General features: G+C 42.8%; 1 protein-coding gene across 3 annotated transcripts in view; it reads right to left on the reverse strand.

Moving 5' to 3' along the window:
- rtn3 (reticulon 3) overlaps nt 1-20,845 on the reverse strand; it is a 32,872-nt gene that overhangs the window by 4,554 nt on the left and 7,473 nt on the right. Inside the window, exons 2-7 of one of the 3 annotated variants that reach the window (XM_037759410.1) lie at nt 20,405-20,452; nt 12,647-15,289; nt 5,583-5,790; nt 4,652-4,790; nt 2,970-3,039; nt 1,178-1,224 (exon numbers count right to left, since the gene is read on the reverse strand). In XM_037759410.1, coding sequence (XP_037615338.1) covers nt 1,178-1,224; nt 2,970-3,039; nt 4,652-4,790; nt 5,583-5,790; nt 12,647-15,289; nt 20,405-20,452 — 3,155 coding nt within the window. The remainder of the gene's footprint in view (nt 1-1,177; nt 1,225-2,969; nt 3,040-4,651; nt 4,791-5,582; nt 5,791-12,646; nt 15,290-20,404; nt 20,453-20,845) is intronic. The other 2 variants (XM_037759411.1, XM_037759412.1) reach the window with 2 other exon arrangements.

Below are 20,845 nucleotides of genomic sequence, written 5' to 3' on the forward strand. Positions count from 1 at the left end.
CAAAGGATCATTTTGAAATCCGATTTCCATTTTTGAGAACTAGTGAATCCTACGGGCTGCTACTAGGAGCCATTCGGTCAATGGAGAACCAAAACAAGTGTTGTTTTAGCATTTTCTTTCTGGTGTTGGGCTCCAGTAAGAGTGACGCTTGTCACCAATTCTGCTTCATTGGAAGTAGAGTGAAAACTTTGCTGACATCAGGACCAAATGAGCCAGCAGAACTAGAAGAGTCAGCACCTTAAGTCAATGGTGGATTACCCCTTTTGGGGTTGGAAACTAGTTGAAGGATCTCTCGGGGAGCTCGTTCAGATCAACAGGCAGCGTCAGCAGTAATGTGGACATTGTAAATGGTCAAGAGAGAGCTGAGCCTGAAGGGAAAGCACCTGATTTATAAGTCAATCTACATTCCAATTGTGAGTCATGAGGTCGAGAAATGACTGTAAGATTTAGAGTTCAGAACAGAGGCCACCGTTAGAAATACGTAGAAACACGTGACCACACGTTGTATGAACTACATTGTTTCAGGCTTAAAAGGCACAATGAGTAGGATTTTCATGAAAAAAACAATGTATAGACTCAAAACTAATCCCTCTTAATAATCACTTAGGGGTGTAAGAAAATATCGATACACATGAGTATCGCGATATTATGTTGTGCGATACTGTATAGATTCTCCGCCTTTGGGCCCGGTCGTTATTTCATCTGGTGCTTTGGTTGCATCTGGTTACTACGATACGGAGTATCTGCAGAAGTCAAAATGTCAGCACTAGGTAGTGTACTTAGGCTGAAGCACGTACCTTTATGAGGTGGTGCAAGTCAGGAGATGCAGTTACTGTTATGAGTGTTTACATCTCTGTAATTGAACCCAACAAAACTTCCCTTCATGAAGTCTGTTGATGAGTATAATCCCCTAAACACATAAAGTTCCCATTCCACATGATGTGCATTGACACGATGCTGACGACCCCCCCTTATTAGACCCGGCAGTGGAATGACTTCATATTCTCAGCAGCTGGACGCCGGCCAGCTACAAGCCTTCAGTGTCTGATAAAGACTGGAGTCATCCAGTGAGCTCACTGCCGACGGGAATGTTCACTAACAACTGAAGTCATCGCTGCCGTCAGCGGGTCATCTGATGTATTCGCGGCAGAGCGGGGACAGAGGGTCGCACTCTCACCTTGTTCTTCTCGTAGACGGGAGGCACGGCGAAGAGGAGGATGTTAGCTGCACAACACAAACAGAGAGAGTAGACATGTTAGGAACACGATAACATACTGAACATTGACACGAATGGGGAGTTCTACGGAGGACAAAAAAAGACTTTTTCATCAATAAATCAATCATTAGATTATTAATTTAATTAATACATATGTAAATGTTGGTAACTGACCAGGAAATAAATAAATGTCTCATTTGTACATTTCTATAAATATCCTTTTTTTCATTTATTTAATTATTGATTTTTAGTGACTAAGTTTTTGCATTCTTTATAGATTTGATTTCATAGCGGTTTGTAGTCAGAGATGAGAATACAACAATATCTCGTTCTCAGTTTTCTGTCAGACACTAAACATAATTTTCAGTATTATTACAGCCACATCTCGTTAAACTTACAGAGGGCATGAAGACCACGGTCATCCCAATGTGTTATATAGGTAGGTTCAAATAAATGTATGCTAATCCACATGCTTCTTCTGGTTGAAGAACCAAAAGGACTCACTGTGTCGTCGCCCACGTCTGATACCCTTATCTTTTTAGTCCTTAACACCACGGCAGTAAAACGCTCAGTTTACATTAACGATCTTTCAGCCGGTACTCCGCTTAAAAAGAGTGAATTTAAAGAGACGGTCAAAGTGTTGGACCACAGAAGAGTGGAGCAACCATTAGTGGACAGTACAGAGAGGTCAGCTGGTCACCACTTCTTATATAACCGTATAGCCTCCGAGCCATCCTGTCAAACCGCTGCACATCGCTTGGACCAGCAGACTAAATGAGGACACGGAGAGACTTCTGTCTGCAACTAATACACATCGCTCTTCTTTAATAGCACGCTGTGTTATTATGCTTCTGTTAGAAAATGTCAGCAACCATAAATCTGAATCTGGAGGCACTTGAAAGGCCTCATGACCTTATGAAAGTCTGAACAATGTATTGTTTTAGTTCCCACCATGACACTTCATGAATAAGTTGAAGCACTTCTTTGACCTATATTTTGTCCTCCCTGGTTTGTTCAAAGTTCTTGAGAGTACCAGTTGAAGCTTTTGGCTTATCCGATTGTAATAACAAAAATACTTTAAACATAGATGGACGGTTTAAATAATATTTTGGCAAATATCTTTCTCTATAGTTCATTATACTTACATTCAAACAAAATATGATACTCGCCTCCCAAATCATTGTCATTACAAAGGCCGCAGATCCTCTGGTTTCTATTCAACTCTTTATATCTGCCAGTGACCTGAAGAGTTCTAGTGTTGTTCACTCTAAAGTTACAAATCGCCTCCCTGTACTTTTGGTTTTCAAACAACACATACTTTTCCAATTTAAACTACATAAATATCACATGATGTCATGCTTCAGAGCTCCCTTTGCCACTTTTGGCAAGCTGATCTTTCAGCCTCTCTTCAGCAGATAGTTTCAACCAGCTGATGTTGTTATATTTCTGTGTGAGCCAGAGGTGAGACAAACAACAGTCATCCAGTATCTGCTTAAACTGCAAAACCCATGGAGATGAATATACAGCGGTGTTATGCAGGCTGAGCAGATAGTTGTACAGATAGTTCAAGACTTACAGGATGAGAATGTGTAGACATGTACTGCTAAGAATTCACAAAACACTTTTCAAACGGGAACTGGGAGGTGGTTTCCATTTAAGGGAATGTTAATTATTTTGCATGTGAGTATTTCAATATGTAAAAATCAAAAACATCCAGTTTTTCTGAGATATGATGAGTGTGAATGAGGCTTACCCAGGATGAGGATGGTGATTCCGTTGAAGACGGCTCCTACGTAGGTGAACAGCCACATGACCACAGCCAGCTGGTGAGGGGAACAACAGAGAAGGTCAGAGAGGTGAAGCTTTCTAGACACAATCCAACACTTCACGTACACGTCATCAGAGTTTAACTCACATCTGAGGACATCATATTGTAAGTTCTCAAATCACGTCTCAATAGTGGCCGACACAAACTGATTAAGGTCAGAAAAACATGTGTGTTGTACCCCAATAATATGATGTGATGATGACCCTAGATGTCAAGTGTCATATCTTGGGGGTACAACACATACGCAGTACAATCTGGTCTGTACTCGCCGAAATTGAGCCAATAGCAACGCACGACCGCAGCTATAGTTACACTGCGCTTGTGTCACACCACATACCCCAAGATCCGTGTCCCAGACTCTTTCAATAGGCCTCGACTGAGCCGAGGAAGCCGATTCGAACTGAAATCGCAACAGTTACGTTCGTGACGCTATTTTGCTTGTAACAGAGTTGTTTATTTATTCTTATATTACAAAAAAAGCTAAGAGAACTTATGCTGGCTGGCTTACATCACTTCAGGGTCCCTATTGGTGATGTGAATGCAAACAGAACAAAGACCTTGAAGGTGTGTAGTTGTCGGGGGAGCTCCCCAGTGGGCAGCTCCTCTCAGGGAGTCCCCAAGTCCAAAAACACCTAGTGTGATATGTGGACTAAGTGTTATTGCGGCTTGGCTGCTCTGCTCTGATGGCTGTGTTGCAACATGAGTGAGACTTATTTTCTCCAACACAAAGTTCAGTCATTGGTATAACATCTTGTCAAATGGTTTATGTCGCCACACCTCACTACAACTGCAAGAGTTTATTACAAAGTGAAACAAAAGCAGGCGTTTGGTGAACAGACCTCTTCTCAGGACTGTGAGGGTGTGGACTGACTGAGCTGGACTGTCAGCTCCCTGTTTCTCCTGTTCGTTTTGTTGCACCTTGTAGGGAGGGACGACTCACACATTTCTGGTTTGTACATAGTTTGGTGACACCTTCCCTGCTCTGCCACCTTCACCCTGAGCACAGCTCTAATCATTCACAACGTGAAGGCCCTTTGGAAGACAGACTTTGGACTTTTACCAAGTCAGCCTAACAACCTCTAGCTCGGAGCTTTTCAGAACTTTGGTATGAGGTTCTTCTTGTGTTTCCACTGCATTTTAGAAACTGGGATGTTTGAGATACAAGTCATTAAAAAGGCCACGGGGGGACCGTGCTCATTTTTTACGAGTTGTTTGGCAGGCCAGTGAAGTAAGCAGTTGTGGGAGGCAATAATAGAAGAGATTGCGCTTATATATTGAATATGAGATATACGTTTTTATGCCACATTGTGATTTTTAGTTGTCTATATACCTATCAAAGAGATTTTTTAGTTTTATCTCTAAATAATTATCATCCAATAATATAATCCTAATTACTGTACTGGGGTTTATTGCAACGATACAGATCAGAGTGGGACTATAATGTGACTGATGAGTTACTACAGTACCAATCAGAGTTATAAATAGGCTGCACCCCAGAGAGGACTCTTTATAGGACAGAGTGGGCGACAGGCTCCCGTTATAAAACACACTAAATGATCAGAACACAGGACGACGGTGGACAGTCGCTGAAGGTCGGAGCTGCTCACCTTTAGGGAGTCCACGAGGTCCTCGACCAGGAAGAGGCGGCTCATCTGCTTCAGGCCTCGGTTGATGTGGGTCAGACTGGCGTCCACGTGCTTGCGGAAGGTCTCCGGGGGGATGCTGACATCCTTATCTATCAGGGTTCTGCAGAGAGGGAGGAGGAGGAGGAGGAGGAGGAAGAGGAGGAGGGTGAGCACAAAATGAGGCTAAGCGTCCGGGCCCAAAGTGCTGCAGGAAAACATGCAGAACCAGCCTGGTGAACGGCTTCAAGGAGGAAACTAATGGGAGGCTCTCTGTTTTTTCTTAGTGGCTTATAAAAGAAAATAATAGTTGTCATACCACATAGCACGAAGGTTTAGAGGGTTGTTGATCAAGACCAATGGCTCATTTACATGCAAAAAATATTCCTGTTTTTGCCCTTATTCTGAAAAAGATTCCTACTAAGCTGTTTACATGTCTAATGAAAATGAATATTCCTGTTTACATGCAGCCGTGCACACTCAGATTCACCTTCTTTAAAAGGTCGGCGTTGTGATACGCTATTTGCACATATCCAAAAACCTACTGACATCCTTCTGGGCATGCATCTCTACTCCAGTCGGATAGTCGGTTTGTGTATGACACACACAGAGCTGGCAGTAAACCAGGCAAGAGGCCGTGTGTCGCAAACTTGTGTCCAAAGAATGCTCCTAAAACCATAGACCAACAGATATCAGTACATCACAGAGTTTAGTTCATAAATTGATTTGGTCAGCTATCCTCTGATTCAGGGGCTGACAAGTCCTGAGAGAAACACTCAATACTTTGCCAATTTGAGCATCAAACTAAAAACATTGTTTTGGCCGGATCAAACCCAGGTCAATCAAACCTCCCAGACAACAAGTAAGAAAAGGTAGAATAAAGCAACGTTGACTTTCTAGAGGATTTTGGTCTTACTTGAAGGGGTGTCCATCGCTGGACTTCTGCACGGCCTGGACGACGGACTTGTAGATGCGGAAGGTGATGGTGACGCAGAGCAGGGCCAGCAGCAGGTAGGAGGCCACGCTGATGACGCTGAAGGCTGCCAGCGACAGCAGCAGCAGCATGGACAGCCCGAACACCACGCCCGACTTCTTGGGGTCTCGCCAGTGGATCAGGTCCTTAACTGCAGAGAGGGGGTTAGAGTGAGGGGGTTAGACAGAACGGGCCAACAATGAAAGGACAGCAATGCTACATAGGAACAGTCTAGAAACCTGTAATGACCTTTGATGACAACGTGAGGGGTGGAACTTAGAGATATTCCATCCCTAAAATGGTTCCCTATTAGAAACCAGTTCAAAATAAAAGCCTGGTTCTCTCTGCAGCCGAGATAAATAAAGGCCCTGGCCACTGGGTGAGAGTTTACAGTTATTTTGAGGCATTTAATACCAGTACAGGTTATTTTGAACTGGTTGCTTTAATGGGAGAGTATTGGTATCGGTATAGGCCTGGAGAAAAACTCCTATTCTGCAACTCCGGCCCCAATAAAACATAAATATGCCCCATAAATCTTCTTTTGGCACCTGCAGCCCAGAATAACTAAGAAGGCTCACTGCTGTAGATGCCCGCTGTATGTTTGTATGCATGTCCTGTGAGGAGTCGTGCATGCAGAAGTGATGGCCTCTATACAAGGCGGTTATGTAATGCTAGAATGGGTTGGCACTCTCCGACTGCCACGCCTTCCCCTCTGCGTGGGGAAAAGGCCTTTTTGTAAGTGGGGGATAGAGCACGTGGGTCCGATGCCTCGGGGACGATTCAGGCTTCATTGCACCAGCTAGTTTAATGGGAACACACGTTAAATAGGACCTTCACACACAAACACATCACAGTAAACTGACTACAGCAACACCTAACTGTTTTTTCTTTTTTTTTTCCCAATCCAAAATCCAAAAGACCTGTGTTGTTTTACAGAGCTTGAATCACAGTTTCCACAGTGAGCCCTCACCAGCCCAGCGCTGACGTAAAGTGTGGAATCCAGAGGGAATTCTTATTCCTATAGATGTTTTCATGTTCCTGACTGTGAGCCGGGGTTTTACAGCAGGTACAAGTTGAACTTAGCACTGTGTCAGAGATGAAGGGATGTCACGCTACTAAAAATGTAGTAGTAGTAGTCCACGACTCTCGATACCCCATTAGATACCACAGTAAATATTAAAACAATAGTGTTAGGAAATAAAACACGTCAATTCCCTCTCTATTATCTATTTTATATTGCTGTGAAAACATCTCCTTCAAACAACTGGATTTACTCAAGTTTCTTGCCCAAAACTACTCATTTTTACTGAACAGCTTGAACTCACCACAATGAAACTCAATGCAACCTCTGTTAACGTTATCCGTTAGCTCCGCAGGAATGCTCCCTTTACTCACAGCTACTTACAGCACTGTAGAAAAACCTGTACCGTCACGTTTTCAGAATTTTGGCATCAACGTGGTACATCCCTAGTCTCATTTACATTATGAAAATGTGAGTGAGCAGAACATTTGAATGCAATACAATACGAAGTCCGATATAACACTTGCATTGTTGTTGTATTGGACTGCATTACATTTCAGCTGTAATAAACTGGTAACTCGGTATGTACAGTAGGCTCCTGAGCCACCATGTTGGAGGTCCGTGATTATATTATTGCTCATGCAATCTAGTAACCCTGACAACTGTACCTCAGTTGTCAAGCTCTGTAGATAAGAGCTGTAATACATGCAGGTTCATGCACACACGCTCGTGTTCATATATCACACATTCCTTGTTGCATTTCTTTCTCAATACAAAATGAGTCTCCTCAGTTAGCCAAAAATTCTGACAAAGATCATCCTCAATTTGCTCCTCAGGGACATTATAGCTTTAAGTTGTTAGCTTCTTGAATGCTTCAAGCAAATTTGTGCTGCTGACCAAGTGCAGTCTTAACAGAGCTGACCTTTAACGGAACGGAGAGCCCAAAAAATGAAAAAGCTATTGTACAGTATAAACCGCTCCACATGGTTTACAATCAATTATGAATTATGAAACTGTGTTCTTGGAGTGCTATCGTAGCCTGTCTTGACCAGCTAGTCTAACTAGCCCTGCGAGTCGTCACTACGTCACCTTTCAACACCACCTATTTTAAGGAGGACGAGCAAATTTTGCTGCTCCACTTTCTGGTGCGACCATGATGATTATACTCTACACTTTGTCTGAACGACAGTCCAGCTGAGCCCGCTCTCCTGACACTACTATATATAGCAATAACCCAAACTCTCACTTATTAGTGCCAGCGTCATCTTTTAGAGCAGCACCCTAGTAAATATAGGCAATTATCTGACTCCTCCTAAAAACCGTCAGACTTCATAGTAAATTCCTAGTTTAACATTTGCAAACATTATAAATGTTAAATATGTTGATGATGAGGCCATTAGATGGACTATCATACCAAACAAATCAGTTGCTTTTCAGTACCTTGATACATACTGAACTGATATTATATAAAAAGCACCATTTTTGCATTATATTTAATATACCACCGCATGGCATTTAAACAACAGATGAAAATAATCGGTGGAAAATAAGAGTGAAAAGTTAACAAGACAGCGTTGTTTCGAAATGCAACGCTGTAAAATTATATTTTAACATTACGTCTGCTATATGTCGTTTAATGTTAACGTTTTGATAACCCCATGCAGTGGTTTACTTCATGATATTAAGCTAATATGTGTCTTTGGCCTACATTCAATTAATTAATAATGTTTATATTGATAAAAATGACATTACATTACTACTACATTACTTGCCGAAACCTATTTAGTTCATTTTCACGTATCAACGTGACGAGAGCGTGTTGACATATAAAACGAAGGTGGAAGATTTGGTGTCAAAGCCAAAAGTAAAAAGCACCTATTTGGCAATACCTCAGACTTAAACCCAATGTTATAAGGGAACCATAACGTTAATGAGGCAATCGTCGTGTGGAGGACGGAGCGGTCACAGCAGCCCCGCAGCGAAAGCCCGACCGGAGAGGCCAGACGCACAGATCAATCAGATCAATGTAAGCGCTGTACATATATTAAGCATCATCTTTTCATGTAAAATATCTGGCGTAATTGGCAACACTGGTGTTGTCGCAAGTTTATTAGCAGGTGGGTTTCCTCACTGTGACATCCCTACTAGAATTATTTTAATAGTGTTGGCAGCCTTGATAGCGTTTAGCAATCTCCGTCCGTACTTCCAAGACTGTGGGGTCAGGAACTCGCGCATGCGTACGTCTAAAACTGTGTGTCTGCGGAGGCTCTGGCTCTGCAGGTCGATGATATTGGAGGCAGTTGGAGCTTGACGGCCCTTGTTCATTATCTCTCTCTCTGGCCCTGACTCTACTCTGCTGAGGCGCAGTGGCCTGCTTTCACTGTGCTGCTCTTAAAGCCACAGGCCTGAGTAGAAACAGGCTGGACCAACACACAAAAAAGGGGGCCAAGGAACAATGCTATGCACCAGTCTACTTTATATTCAAATAGAAAAGTCTAAAAGTGTGTTTGCTAATACGTTCTAGGACTTTATTATGTTAAAGAACTGCACCACTTGAGACTACTGGCACACTTTACCTGCTTTTACCTTAATGACATCATATGTTCTGCTTTAGTAAAGTTTCATATGTTTAAGGTCTCTCTACCATAATGTGTACAGCAAATGTTATGTGACCGCAGGGAATTGTTTTCACCACTGATGCAGTCAATAAATCCATAGGCATGCCGTGTCAGTGTCATCTGAATGTTAGCCATCTGCTATTCAGTCTCAGAGTGGGCACACTAGCTGACAGACAACTGGGCACAATAATAATAATACTGTATATAATAACATCTAATCCCATCAGTGAACATTCAGGACCAATGGTAGTAGACCTACAGCACATGACCTTGCCTTGACCAACTCTCAGTAACTGTCCAGAGAAATAAAGGTGGTGAAAACAGGGGCTACTCTCCTTTTGCTCTGGTTTGGTCTCCACCAACTCCTGAGTAAAATATCTGTCTCTTTAACTGCTAACTGCTCCAGTAGGTAGTTGCTCACTATGTCGGCCTGCTGTTCGGAGCCAGGCAGGTAGTGTACAGGTTGATGAGAGCAATGTGCTGGAAACAATGATGGTAAGCCACGATGCATTACGAGCAGTGTAATTACTGACTGCTCCAGTGGAGTATGTGGCAATAAGATTATTTTAAGTAACAAGCCATTAAGCCTGTTCAAACCTTGCTCAATTTTTTCATGTGCCCACATTACATATTAAGTTATTACTTCTGATTGAAAACAAGATGATAAGCCGAAAACAAGAAATACATGTCCGTGTCAGACAGCTTAGTGAGGAGTCAAATACCAAACACGGATACAGGTGGTGTTTAATTCAAGTATTCACATGTACCTCTCCTCCACTCCTCCAAATCTTCATGCGGAGGATTAACACAAATCTGAGTGCTAAAGGAATGCTGGATTTGAACTAATCTTTGAGGCCTCACAACAAGTCTGGTATTAGAACTAGCACACAAAGAAATTCACTTTTTGCTACCAGTGTGTGGATTTCACAGACAGATGGCTGGGATAGGGGGGTTCTTTGACCAAAAACTTGTGTCTAGCATATCCAACAAGACAACAGCCACACCGACTGAAACAAGCTCACCCCGCCTAATAACCCGAGTTGTGGAGCAGCACTGCAGAGAAGCACAAAAATAGCTCAAGCTCATGGCTGGAGGGGGGGAGGATCCAACAACACACGCTCCTCTACAAGAACACGACTCAAAACAGAGCTTCCTCATTAACGCTTAATATCACAATTAGGAAACGATTGCATTGTGTGCACTGCTAACAAGCTTTACAGAACAATGAACAATGAACATAACAGCTTTTAAAATGAAAGCTAAACTTGTATGCCTCTTCTGAACACTTCCCCCCTTTAGTTTTGTGGTTGCTAGAGCACCAGCACTCTATTCTCTGGTGTGCCAACTCTAGGTTAAAATATTCAACACATGTAGACGTACCAGTGAATGCGTTAGGATTACTGTCTGCATAGCAGCCTCTGTGCATGTGTGTGTGTGGAATGGAGATCATGTTTGCAGAGGAGGGGAGGGTACTGCAGAACTGGCTGCTGGACCTCCTGAAAAATAATACCCACCAGTACTTTGCCCTTGCTCTGGTCAACTTTTAATGGACAGTAAGCTGTGGTGCATGGAAACAGGCTGCTTTAAAATAGCTTACGTATTCAAGAAATAGTATTTAGAGGAAAAAGTGCGACTGGATTTAGATGAAAAGGAGGATTGGACAAGTGAAGACTGAAAGACGGCAAACTTATTTCCCAAGATGGCATCTCGCCTGAAAGTATGAATTACAACACCAAAATCATTTGAGAGATTTGCAATTCATTTTGCATAACTTTTTTCTTTTTTGCACCATGCCTTGTCATGGTCAAGTGTGCAGTGGAAAGTTGCATCAAGACAGAAACCCGACACTGGGGATTGACTGTGCTCCGTGACTTCCAAGGTTCCTGTAAGCCAACACTCGGGCACCATATTTAAACCCCGACCCACTCTCTGTCAATGGACCACTGCCGAGCTGTAAAGGACAGAGGGCAGGAGAGGGTCAAAAGCTCAAATGGATTGGGGATCACTAGACCATATACAGCCTTAGTGTCATTATAGCACACTACACTGTGGTCCGGCTACTATAATCTCTGTGACAACTCTCTCTACAGCTTTAGTGCACTGTCAAATAGCCCGTATGACTTTCAACACAGATTTTTCTGTGTTGTAATACTTTGAGATGTGTGGAGCTGTTTCTGTATTCCTTATAGTATCGGACATTAAGACATTCTGACACCTGCTCCAATAACCCGACTCCTCTTTGGCATTTAGTTCGCACATGTGTCGTCATGTTGTAAAAATTTGCACTAGGGACTATGGATTGGATTGCCAGATGATGACTGAATGTGCTCATGATCAGCTGAATCAATAAAAATAACAATTCTCGATTTTTGGCAACATCTAGCCGTGAGGTTACAGATTGCAACCAACTGAAAATTCTCCCATGTGCCAAGTGTGCAGGAAAACTACGTTGGCCAACACCAAAACGCAAATGGTCCTCTCTAGAGCCGGTGTTCAGCGTTCTGGGCTACTGTAGAAACATGGCGGTCGACTCCGTAAAGAGGACCCACTCTGTATATAGATATCAACTATTGTAACAAAAACAACGATTCCTATTTTTAGGTGATTATACACTAAATAAAACATACTTATTAATATTATATTCCAATTTCTGCCAATAGATTTCATGTGGAGGTGGGAGGGGGAAGATGCGTACGTTGTGTTTGTTTACTAGAAAGTTCATGTGTTTTTGTGGCTTTGGCTTGGCCAGGTGCTCCAACAAAGACAAATGGCAGATTATGCAGGTGAGAAATGGGATTGGACAAGTAGATAAACTCACTAGGAATCAGTGATAGGATGAATCCACTGCTTGTGAAGTTTTACTAACAGAACCCAACGTACTGGCAATTTTTTTTCATTCTTCACACAATTACTTCCTTCACATTTGGTGTGTACAGCCAATCACAAGACCCAGCATGCCTTCGAAGGAACACTGTATATGAAAGTAGAGTGTGGCCTTTAAGAACTGGTATAAACACCTCTGAATTTAGACGTGTCCAACCTTGTTCATTTGAAGAATACTAAGGCCTTTATGCTCTCCGAGTATAAGTCCTTGCTGTAGTTGACAAGAAGTGGCGACTACATATCAACGGTAAAGGCTATACTCCAGAACGAAAGAAGGAGATGACTGGAAAGAGGTCTGTCTGCAGTCACCAAATGGGTGTTTTTTTTCTTGCCATAAAGCCTGTTCCTAAATGTATACAATATGTAAAAACAGATGCTTTTTGAAAAGGAGCAGGCAGTTAACAAGGTGCAAGAGAGAAAAAGGGTCCTGATGAGGGGTTTGCATGAGGTCAGCAGGCCTACCGCCCATGAGGAAGAGGTGTTACCTGATAAGTGGGTTAGTATTGCTGTCAAGACATGCTCAGCAAGATGATAGGCTTCAGCCACCCATTCGTCGATAGCTTCTACCTCTTTGGAATACGTGCTGTCAAACACACGGTTGCTTTGGGAACATGGAGGGTTAGGAACTGAGGTAAAGGAAGACTGCTGTATAGATGTAGCATTGGGGTTAGCTTTGCTCTGGTCAGGAACCTTCGACTGGCGAGACACCATCTCCTCCTCCTCCTCCTCCTCTTGACTGCTGCCCAGCTCTTTGAGAGCAGTGATAGTAAGCTGTTCTTGTTCAAGATCCATCACCATGGTTGGAGGAGACTGGGAAGAGGGCAAAGCATTTTTGCCGAACGTGTTCATGGAAGGAGCAGCTTGGTGCACGTCGTCAGGTTCTTCGTCCTGCCTTGATTTCAGGCACTCTCGCATGAACTCCACAAAGCTATCTGTAGGCTCAGAAACTGAGCTGTCAGGGTCAATGCTTTCTGGGTTGCTTGTTGTGTCTGGTGCATGGTGACCTGCTTTAGTGTCCTGTTGGATCTTTGAGCCGATTTCCTTTGCTGGGAGGGAGTTACCATTTGCCATGTTATCTGTAACAATGCCAGTGGTCATTTTCTTATTGAAATCTTGCTCATTAATGCTGCTTAGTGTCTCGCTTTGGAAAGAGGAATATGGGTCTTGGGGATATTCTGTTAGAGATGGCTGACCAACTGGCTTGGGGAAGGCTTCGTCATCATCCTTCACTGAAGTGAAATCATCCAGATTTTGACTGCTTGCATTCAGTGGTTCAACGTGGATTTGAGATGGATCAGAAAGAAACCGCTCCTTAGCATTGTTCAACCCTTTGTCATCAATATCATCCAAGGTAGAGGATGCATCGTAATCATAATCAAATGATTGTCTGTCATATATATCATCTTGCATGAAGCCGGTTTTAGAAAGGGAAGCCGTCTCCATATAAGCTTCTTTTGCAGCTGTGTTGGTCTTTTCATCCACCTTGGATTGGGTGCAAGGAGTTGTTTCCACGAACGAAAGATCAGTCTTGCAAGGTTTGACCAGTATCTCTTGTGCTTCATCTGACCACTCGTCATCATTGTCTGGGAAGTCCACTTCTTCATTTGTGGCTTTGAAAGGGGAGGGTTCATCATTTAATTTATTGGAAGTGGTCTGCGATTTTTCAGATTGTGCTTGATTGGGTAGGGCCACAGCTTCTGGTGCAGTTTCAGGAAGAGATTTGAGTACATTATGTTTAGGAGAGTATTCGGCATCAGAGTCCACAGGAGAGGATGGAGGAGAGTAGCCTTCCATGAATTCAGTTTCTAAGGGTCGCGACTTGGGTGGTTCATTTTTACTGTCCTTTGGCTCTGGTGTTTTTGGAGCCTCTCTAGCTAGGTCTTTTACAGCCTCATAATCTTCATCTTCCTCTGCTTCAAGCTCCATTTCCATCTCCTCGTCACTGTAATTTGGCTCGTCGGTCTCAATAACGTTTATCGTTGGGACCTGCATTAGCTTTCTTTCAGACTTCGGTGGAGGAGTCTCCTTTTCCTCAGTGGGAAGATTGGGAGCTGCGGAATCAGGGATAGGTTCATTTGAAACTGCTGGATCAGAAGATGCAGCGGGAACAGATGCAGGAATGGTGACACCATCTTCAATAACCGTGTCGTCTGACTCTCCTGAGCTGTCAGCTTCGCTTGCCTCTGGGGGCTCCAGATCTCTGGTCCATATGGTCTTCTTGTCATCTGAAACATTCTGCTTAGCATCCGTGCAAACTGGTGGAGAGACGGGAGGAGATGGGGAGTCAAAGCCTGCAGGAGGTGCAGGTGAAGCTGGAAGCACTGAATCAAGTTTTGATGTAGCCTGGGCACCTGATTTGTCCTGCTGATCCCACATGTAGGCTGTTGGCAAAAAGCTAAGGTCAAACTCGGACTCCTCCTCAACACTTGGCTGCTGCTTCTGATCATCACTGAACTCATCCTTGAGTTTTGGAGCTTCAGCAGGAAAATCCATGAAAGCATCGGGGACACCAGCAAAGGCAGCAGGAGCATCAGATACAACTATGTCAGTCTCCTTCTCCTTCTTTGATGCAACATTGTCTGAAGACACGGTGCCTTTAATTAAATCTACAGCATCAAAGTCTGGCATAGGAGGTAAATGAGCCTTCATCCACTCTTCTGTTTCTTCAAATTCATTCACTTGTCTTAAATCTCCAAGTACTTCAAAGGGGGATTCCGGTGACTCTTGATCAGCGGAACCGCCTCTTTTCTGGACAGTTGGCGTAATTTTCTCAGTGGGAGATTTAGGTGTCTCAGTGGGGGATTTGGGGGTCTCAGATGGGGATTTGGCAGTTTCAGTGGGAGATTTGGTGGTCTCGGTGGGAGATTTTTCATGGTGGCGGTCCCTGAAGTGGGAGAAACCTGCATCGCTTCTAAAATCAGGTTCCTTCTTTTTGGCAGCAAGAGCTTCCAGTGCCTTTATTCGCTCTGAAACAGGAGACGTCTTTATCGGTGAATCCGGTTGTCCATCTGGCGGCCCCGCTTCACTCCCGTAATTACTAGGCGTGAATGAGCCAGGTTGAGAAGGAAAACGAAGGGATGTCGCAACACCTTCGCAGGGCTTGTCGGAGCCAAGGACCACTCTTTTGTCTGCATCGGCATGCATGAAGAACGACAGCGAAGAGGAAAAAGGAGGGGAGGTCATATAAATCACAGACACTCAACTCCCATGCACTTCTAATATTAATCAGCGAGGCCTTAATGTTGCAGCCGAAGCATTCATGCATTGCATCATGGAAATATAAGGCAGATTCATATAATGGATGGGATCTTCACTTTTGCATGCTGCTCTTAACTAATCTACAAAGTTGCCATCAGACAGCACTCAGTATGGCAACTTAAAATGATCTGAATGATCAGATGAAGCAGCAAAAGAAATAAAATCTCACCGACCTCACCACGTGTGACTACATGTCAGTTGCAATTTGTATAGCAAGTGTATATTCTCCTCTTAGTTTCATGTCAACTGAGCTGTGACTTAAGCCCCAAGTAATTTTGGTTGTGTATGAAGTTGTTATTTTTTCAATTTTCTAGGAAAACTCACCAAGGCTACTACCTTCAATGTAAAGGCCTCAATTCTACAGAAAACAAAATACAAATGCCACAAAAGAAAAAAGAAAGACTTTGAACTGCTGACACTGGATTGTCTTAATGACAGCAACTGCATGAGAGCTGCTAGTGGTGACTGTAAGACACTTTCAACACAGAGCACCATGGAATGATAAGAAACTGATGCAACAGACAGGAATGAGATACAAAAGGCATCTCAAAAAACAAGCCAAAGGTCACAAAGATAAAAACTGTCTGTACTTACTCCCCATGATCTCAATCCCTAGTCTCAATTCTTCTTCAATACATCATGATGTTCATTTAGTGTGTTATGGTCCTATTTAGAGTCAATTAGACCATAAAGCAGGATATGCTTTAGGGCGTGGCTACCTTGTGATTGACAGGTCGCAAGAACTTTAACCCTCTCACAGTGTGTTTTCAGTTCATGAAAGTTAATTATAACCAGTCCATAAACCAATAGGTAACATCACAGGGACTATGTCAACTTCTTATATACCGTCTTTGGTCGATACCAATACCAGTCAAATTCCACGATTCTCAATACCCAATTCGATACAACTCAATACCTAATATCTATTTTATATTGCTGTGAAAACATCTCCTTCAAACAACTGTATTTATTCAGGTTTCTTGCCAAAAGCTTAATTTTACAAGATTACAGTTGAACGCATCATAATAACGTTATATTTTACCTTTGCCTATTACTCATTTTTACTGAATAGTGCTAGAAAGAATCATAATCTAACTCAATGCAACCGTTAACGTTAGCTTGCAGGACTGTGCTGCCCACCGGCTGCTAAATTTCCTTAAATTGAAATTTGATTTCATTTTTTTATTCATTTTTCTCTCCTTAACTTTGCCAATTGTCTATGTGCATGTGCCAAGTAGATCGCCATTGTCCAGTAGGAAGAGGGAAGGAGACAGAGCACAGGCAATGTGTTGCATTATCCTGGCAAACTAAGTTAGTAATGAATCAAACAAGTCAAGTTCAAGTCTGAAATTTGGCAGCACCCATCGGGTTAAGTTGGGTTGGATCTTCAAGACGTGGCTATGGGCCAGGTTTGAGTGTCACTTTCAAAACTGCTGATCTAAGAGCCACTGGCTGACTAAGACATTCTGCTTCCTCCCACTCTCCCTACAGATTTATCACCTATACTGTTTTCAATTACAAACACCAGCAACAAGGATCAACCTAGCCAAGAAGCTATGATGGAAAACTTTGCTACAGTTTAACTGTGCAAAAGGCAGGTCATTCAAGTGCACATTGTTCCTCAAGAACATTTCAGGAAGTGGATAATAACACCTAAAAACTTTCCGCACATTGTGTTCAAACACAACAGGAAAGAAGCGGATAAATCTAAAAATGTCTCAATCACAAACACTCTTGCATTCATTGTTAGGGTCAGTTACTTGCTACATAATTAGTATTATAACATCATCAAAATTATGTTATGTTCTAATAACCTAAATGATGTGTCAAAAGTTAGATAATCCTGCAGTGCCAGTGCAGTTAAATCGGGTCAGTTAGACACCACCATTTCCTCAGCCACACAGCTGAGGAGGCGTTTACGGTCACTATGATCGCAGGGCCAACCCCCTCCCAAGCCATGTGCCCCCTAGCTATCCTGGTGTTCCAAAGATGTTCTAAGCAACTGTTCCAACAATCACATGATCCCTTTCGGCACCAACGTTCTCCCATGTCACCCGACATCAAGGCATTACGACAGGGAATTGGCAGCTATATTAGGAAATGAACGTCAGCTGCCAAGCTCAACCTGAACACTAACCAACTAATTTACCCAGCAAGCATTCTTTAAAAAGGTATCCACTAGTTTTGTGTAGTTAATGCAGGGTCCAGAGTTTTCCTATTTCGAGAGAACCTTTGCAATGTTTGCTGTGTTGTCAGCATGATCCCATGACCCCACCCCTCCCCTCCCACTGTATAGACACAGACTTTTCCACTGATGCCCAACTGACTGGTCCACTTTGTCTTGGACTGCCACCTCCCCTGCGCCACAATACAATGCCTTGTTCAAACTAGGCCACATGAATGGACTTTCCATCTCGCCAACAGCGTTGTAGTCCTTTGGCTCTGTTCTGGTAAACAAATTCCAAAAACAGCTCGTGCTCTGAGAATAAATCCACAGATTTTTAGACAGAGCCAGGGCCGGGATACGTGATTAGAACCTAGAGTTCCAGAGATGGGGACTATAACTCAGGAGTGGCTTTATGAACAGGGTTCAGATAAAGCTGTCAACAACTTTGCTTTGTAATAAGCCACTAGAGTCATGTGCCATCTTCCAAATTAAGTCTCAGTGGCCTTCCATGTCTGATTTATGTAATCTGCTCTCTGCAGTAACTTGAGTTGAGTGATTATTTTATGTGGTATCAAAATCATTTCCTTCTTTCTACCCTGAACATGAATTTTTATTCTTGTAACCCTCATCTCCTTGTCACTCAAATTCAATAAAGTGGTATACCCCAAAATGAAGAACTAAATTTCAATAAATGAAGGCATTTACACTGATATCCCATGCATTGATTTACTGATAAACTATCATAATGCCTAAGCTAAGTCAGATATCCCTGCTGAGAAGCAGATGAGTCATTAGGAGTTCAAATTCCATTGGGTGCAGCCACGTCCTTTCATTCCTCACTTAGAGTGAATAGGTTGGATGCCTCTGACATAAGTGTGTAATGGTAACATGTGACTCAGAATACTTTGTGGCTCATGTCATCATCTACCCTAATCTATATCTATCCTAATATATTACTATTTAACCTACTTTCACTGTATTGGCTACCATTTGTTCACACGAGTGAGTATAGACTTCTAACACTGATGAGATCACAGCACAAAAAATAAATCGGAAAATGATGAAGCCAAACTGGTTAAAGAAAACCTAATTTTTAATGCTTAAGCAAAGATGTGAGACATGCACAAAGCCTACGAAGCCATAAGCAGATAGTGGGGGTTGCAAGCAATGGCACGCCCAGGCCCGCTGGGCGCTGGATGATATCTCCAGTGCCACTCATCCTCTGGGAGCCCGGTTGCTACTGGAGCTGACGGGAGCTTGGTTCTCGGATACTAGGGCAGCAGGAAGCTGGTGCCCCCCGGGGACACCCACCGGAGCCATTTTTAGGTTTCTGCTCTTGTGCGCACAATGTGAACTTGAACTCCTCTGCTTTCTTAAAATAAGGTGGCAATCTTGGGATTATCTTGAACCTACAGTGAGTGATGCTGACCTAAATAATGCTCGCTAGCAGGCGGTAAAATCTGAAATGGATCAGATTGCTAGCAGCTGCAGAGGCATGGTTTTACAGGTCTAGTTTTGGTGTGTGTAAAGATTCTGAAGATAGGCTGAAACGGACAAACGGATTGGTGCTAGTGACCGCTGGTTAGGGATGCACCGATACCGATACTGGATCAGATATCAAGCTGATCTATTCAACTCAATTTTATGTTTATTTATTACACGACTGTGTTGAACACTCGATTCTAATTGGTCAATCACAGCGTTTTGTGGTCTTTAATTTCTGTATTACAGACCGTTGCTATGTATAACAGACCGTTGCTATGGGCGCAGCTCTGATGTTGGACTCTGGCGGACCGTTTTTGCATAAAAATATTGATTTCTTAAGTAAGTAGCCGTGTAATAAGCGGGATAATGTACAGCTAACGGGTCACTGTTGTGAAAGAATCCCCTTCAGGACGACCCCTCCACTTCGCCCTGTCGGGGATTCTTTCACAACAATGACCAGCGAGCCGCTGTACATTACATACTATATACATTATATACTGTAATTTTAATTCCTCTTTAAGTTTTGACCAATTTGTTGCTGCATTAAAAAGGTTTCATTGTAATTCCTATTAATTCTGAAAGTCTCTTACCAAGTTGTTTGTGCACGAACCACCATCCCAATAATGAAGACCAAATAAATAAATTTATATCTATTTATTGACACACAAACGAATGATTCCAGTCACTTCCACACAGGTTATCGGTATTGGGAATAAAAAAGTCAGATTTATTGTTATTAGTGATTTATGCCAATTCTCTTAATCACCTCCAAGGCAACTGAGGCCCATTATCCAACATGTACGTGTAAATATCTGTATGTCGGTTGAGACTATGGCGATGCCTGCAGCCCTAACAATAAACTAACAATGTAACCTGTCAATAGGTCAAGATGGTCTATTTACGGCATGAGCTAGTAAGGTTTCATCTCAAGTTGCAGCCGAGGTTGGGGGGTGGTGGTGGTGGTGAAGAAAATTACCAATACCATATGTCATTGAAAACAGGAGGAGCTGTGCTGCCTGGCTAACTTACAATTAGTGCAGCGACTGAGGGTCAGCTGTGTTGGAAACAGATGGAATAGCACGACAAGGTTCGTAGGAGAAGGGGGCGGGTTAAAGACCGGTCGAGCTAGGAAAGGAGTCGGGTGTTAGGACTGGAGTTCACCGTGTTCGTCGGTTTTCTTTGCGGGTTCGTTCTATTTTTATTGGACCCGTACGAGCAGGAGAGGGGCACTAGAAAGAGGGGATGAAGTAGAGCGGTACAGCAGCAGGCCAGCGAGAGAGTAGAGGACAGAGGGAGAGAGCAGGCGAGCAGCGTAAGAGAACCATACACTTGCCTTGAGGAGACTGAATGAGAGATACAGGCGAAGAGGAAAGAAAGGAATCTGAAAAAATAAAAAGGACAGAAGAATGATCATCCTAGAAGAAGAAGAAGAAAGGAAGTCCACTATCCACTGAACCAATTCAAATAAAAGGCAGTCAAATCAAGAGTTAACTTATCCAACCTTAACAACTCTACGTTCAATACAAAAGAAAAAACGACTTCAAATAAAGACCAGAAAATACTGATGTTAACAGAGTCGCCCCATGCACAATGCTCTCATTGTTCACTTCAGTAAACCTACTACAACTTTAACACATGCACTTATATTTGCTATACAGGCAAGACCAACACAGTTTAATTAAGAAGCAGACAAAAGAACTGAGCAAACAGGAGTGCTTCCCACAAATTATCTACAACCAAGAGACCATTTCTTCTTTAATACTTCTCCCAACCA

Source organism: Sebastes umbrosus, chromosome 22, assembly GCF_015220745.1.
Source record: "Sebastes umbrosus isolate fSebUmb1 chromosome 22, fSebUmb1.pri, whole genome shotgun sequence".
In the NCBI taxonomy this organism is placed as follows: Eukaryota; Metazoa; Chordata; class Actinopteri; order Perciformes; family Sebastidae; genus Sebastes; species Sebastes umbrosus.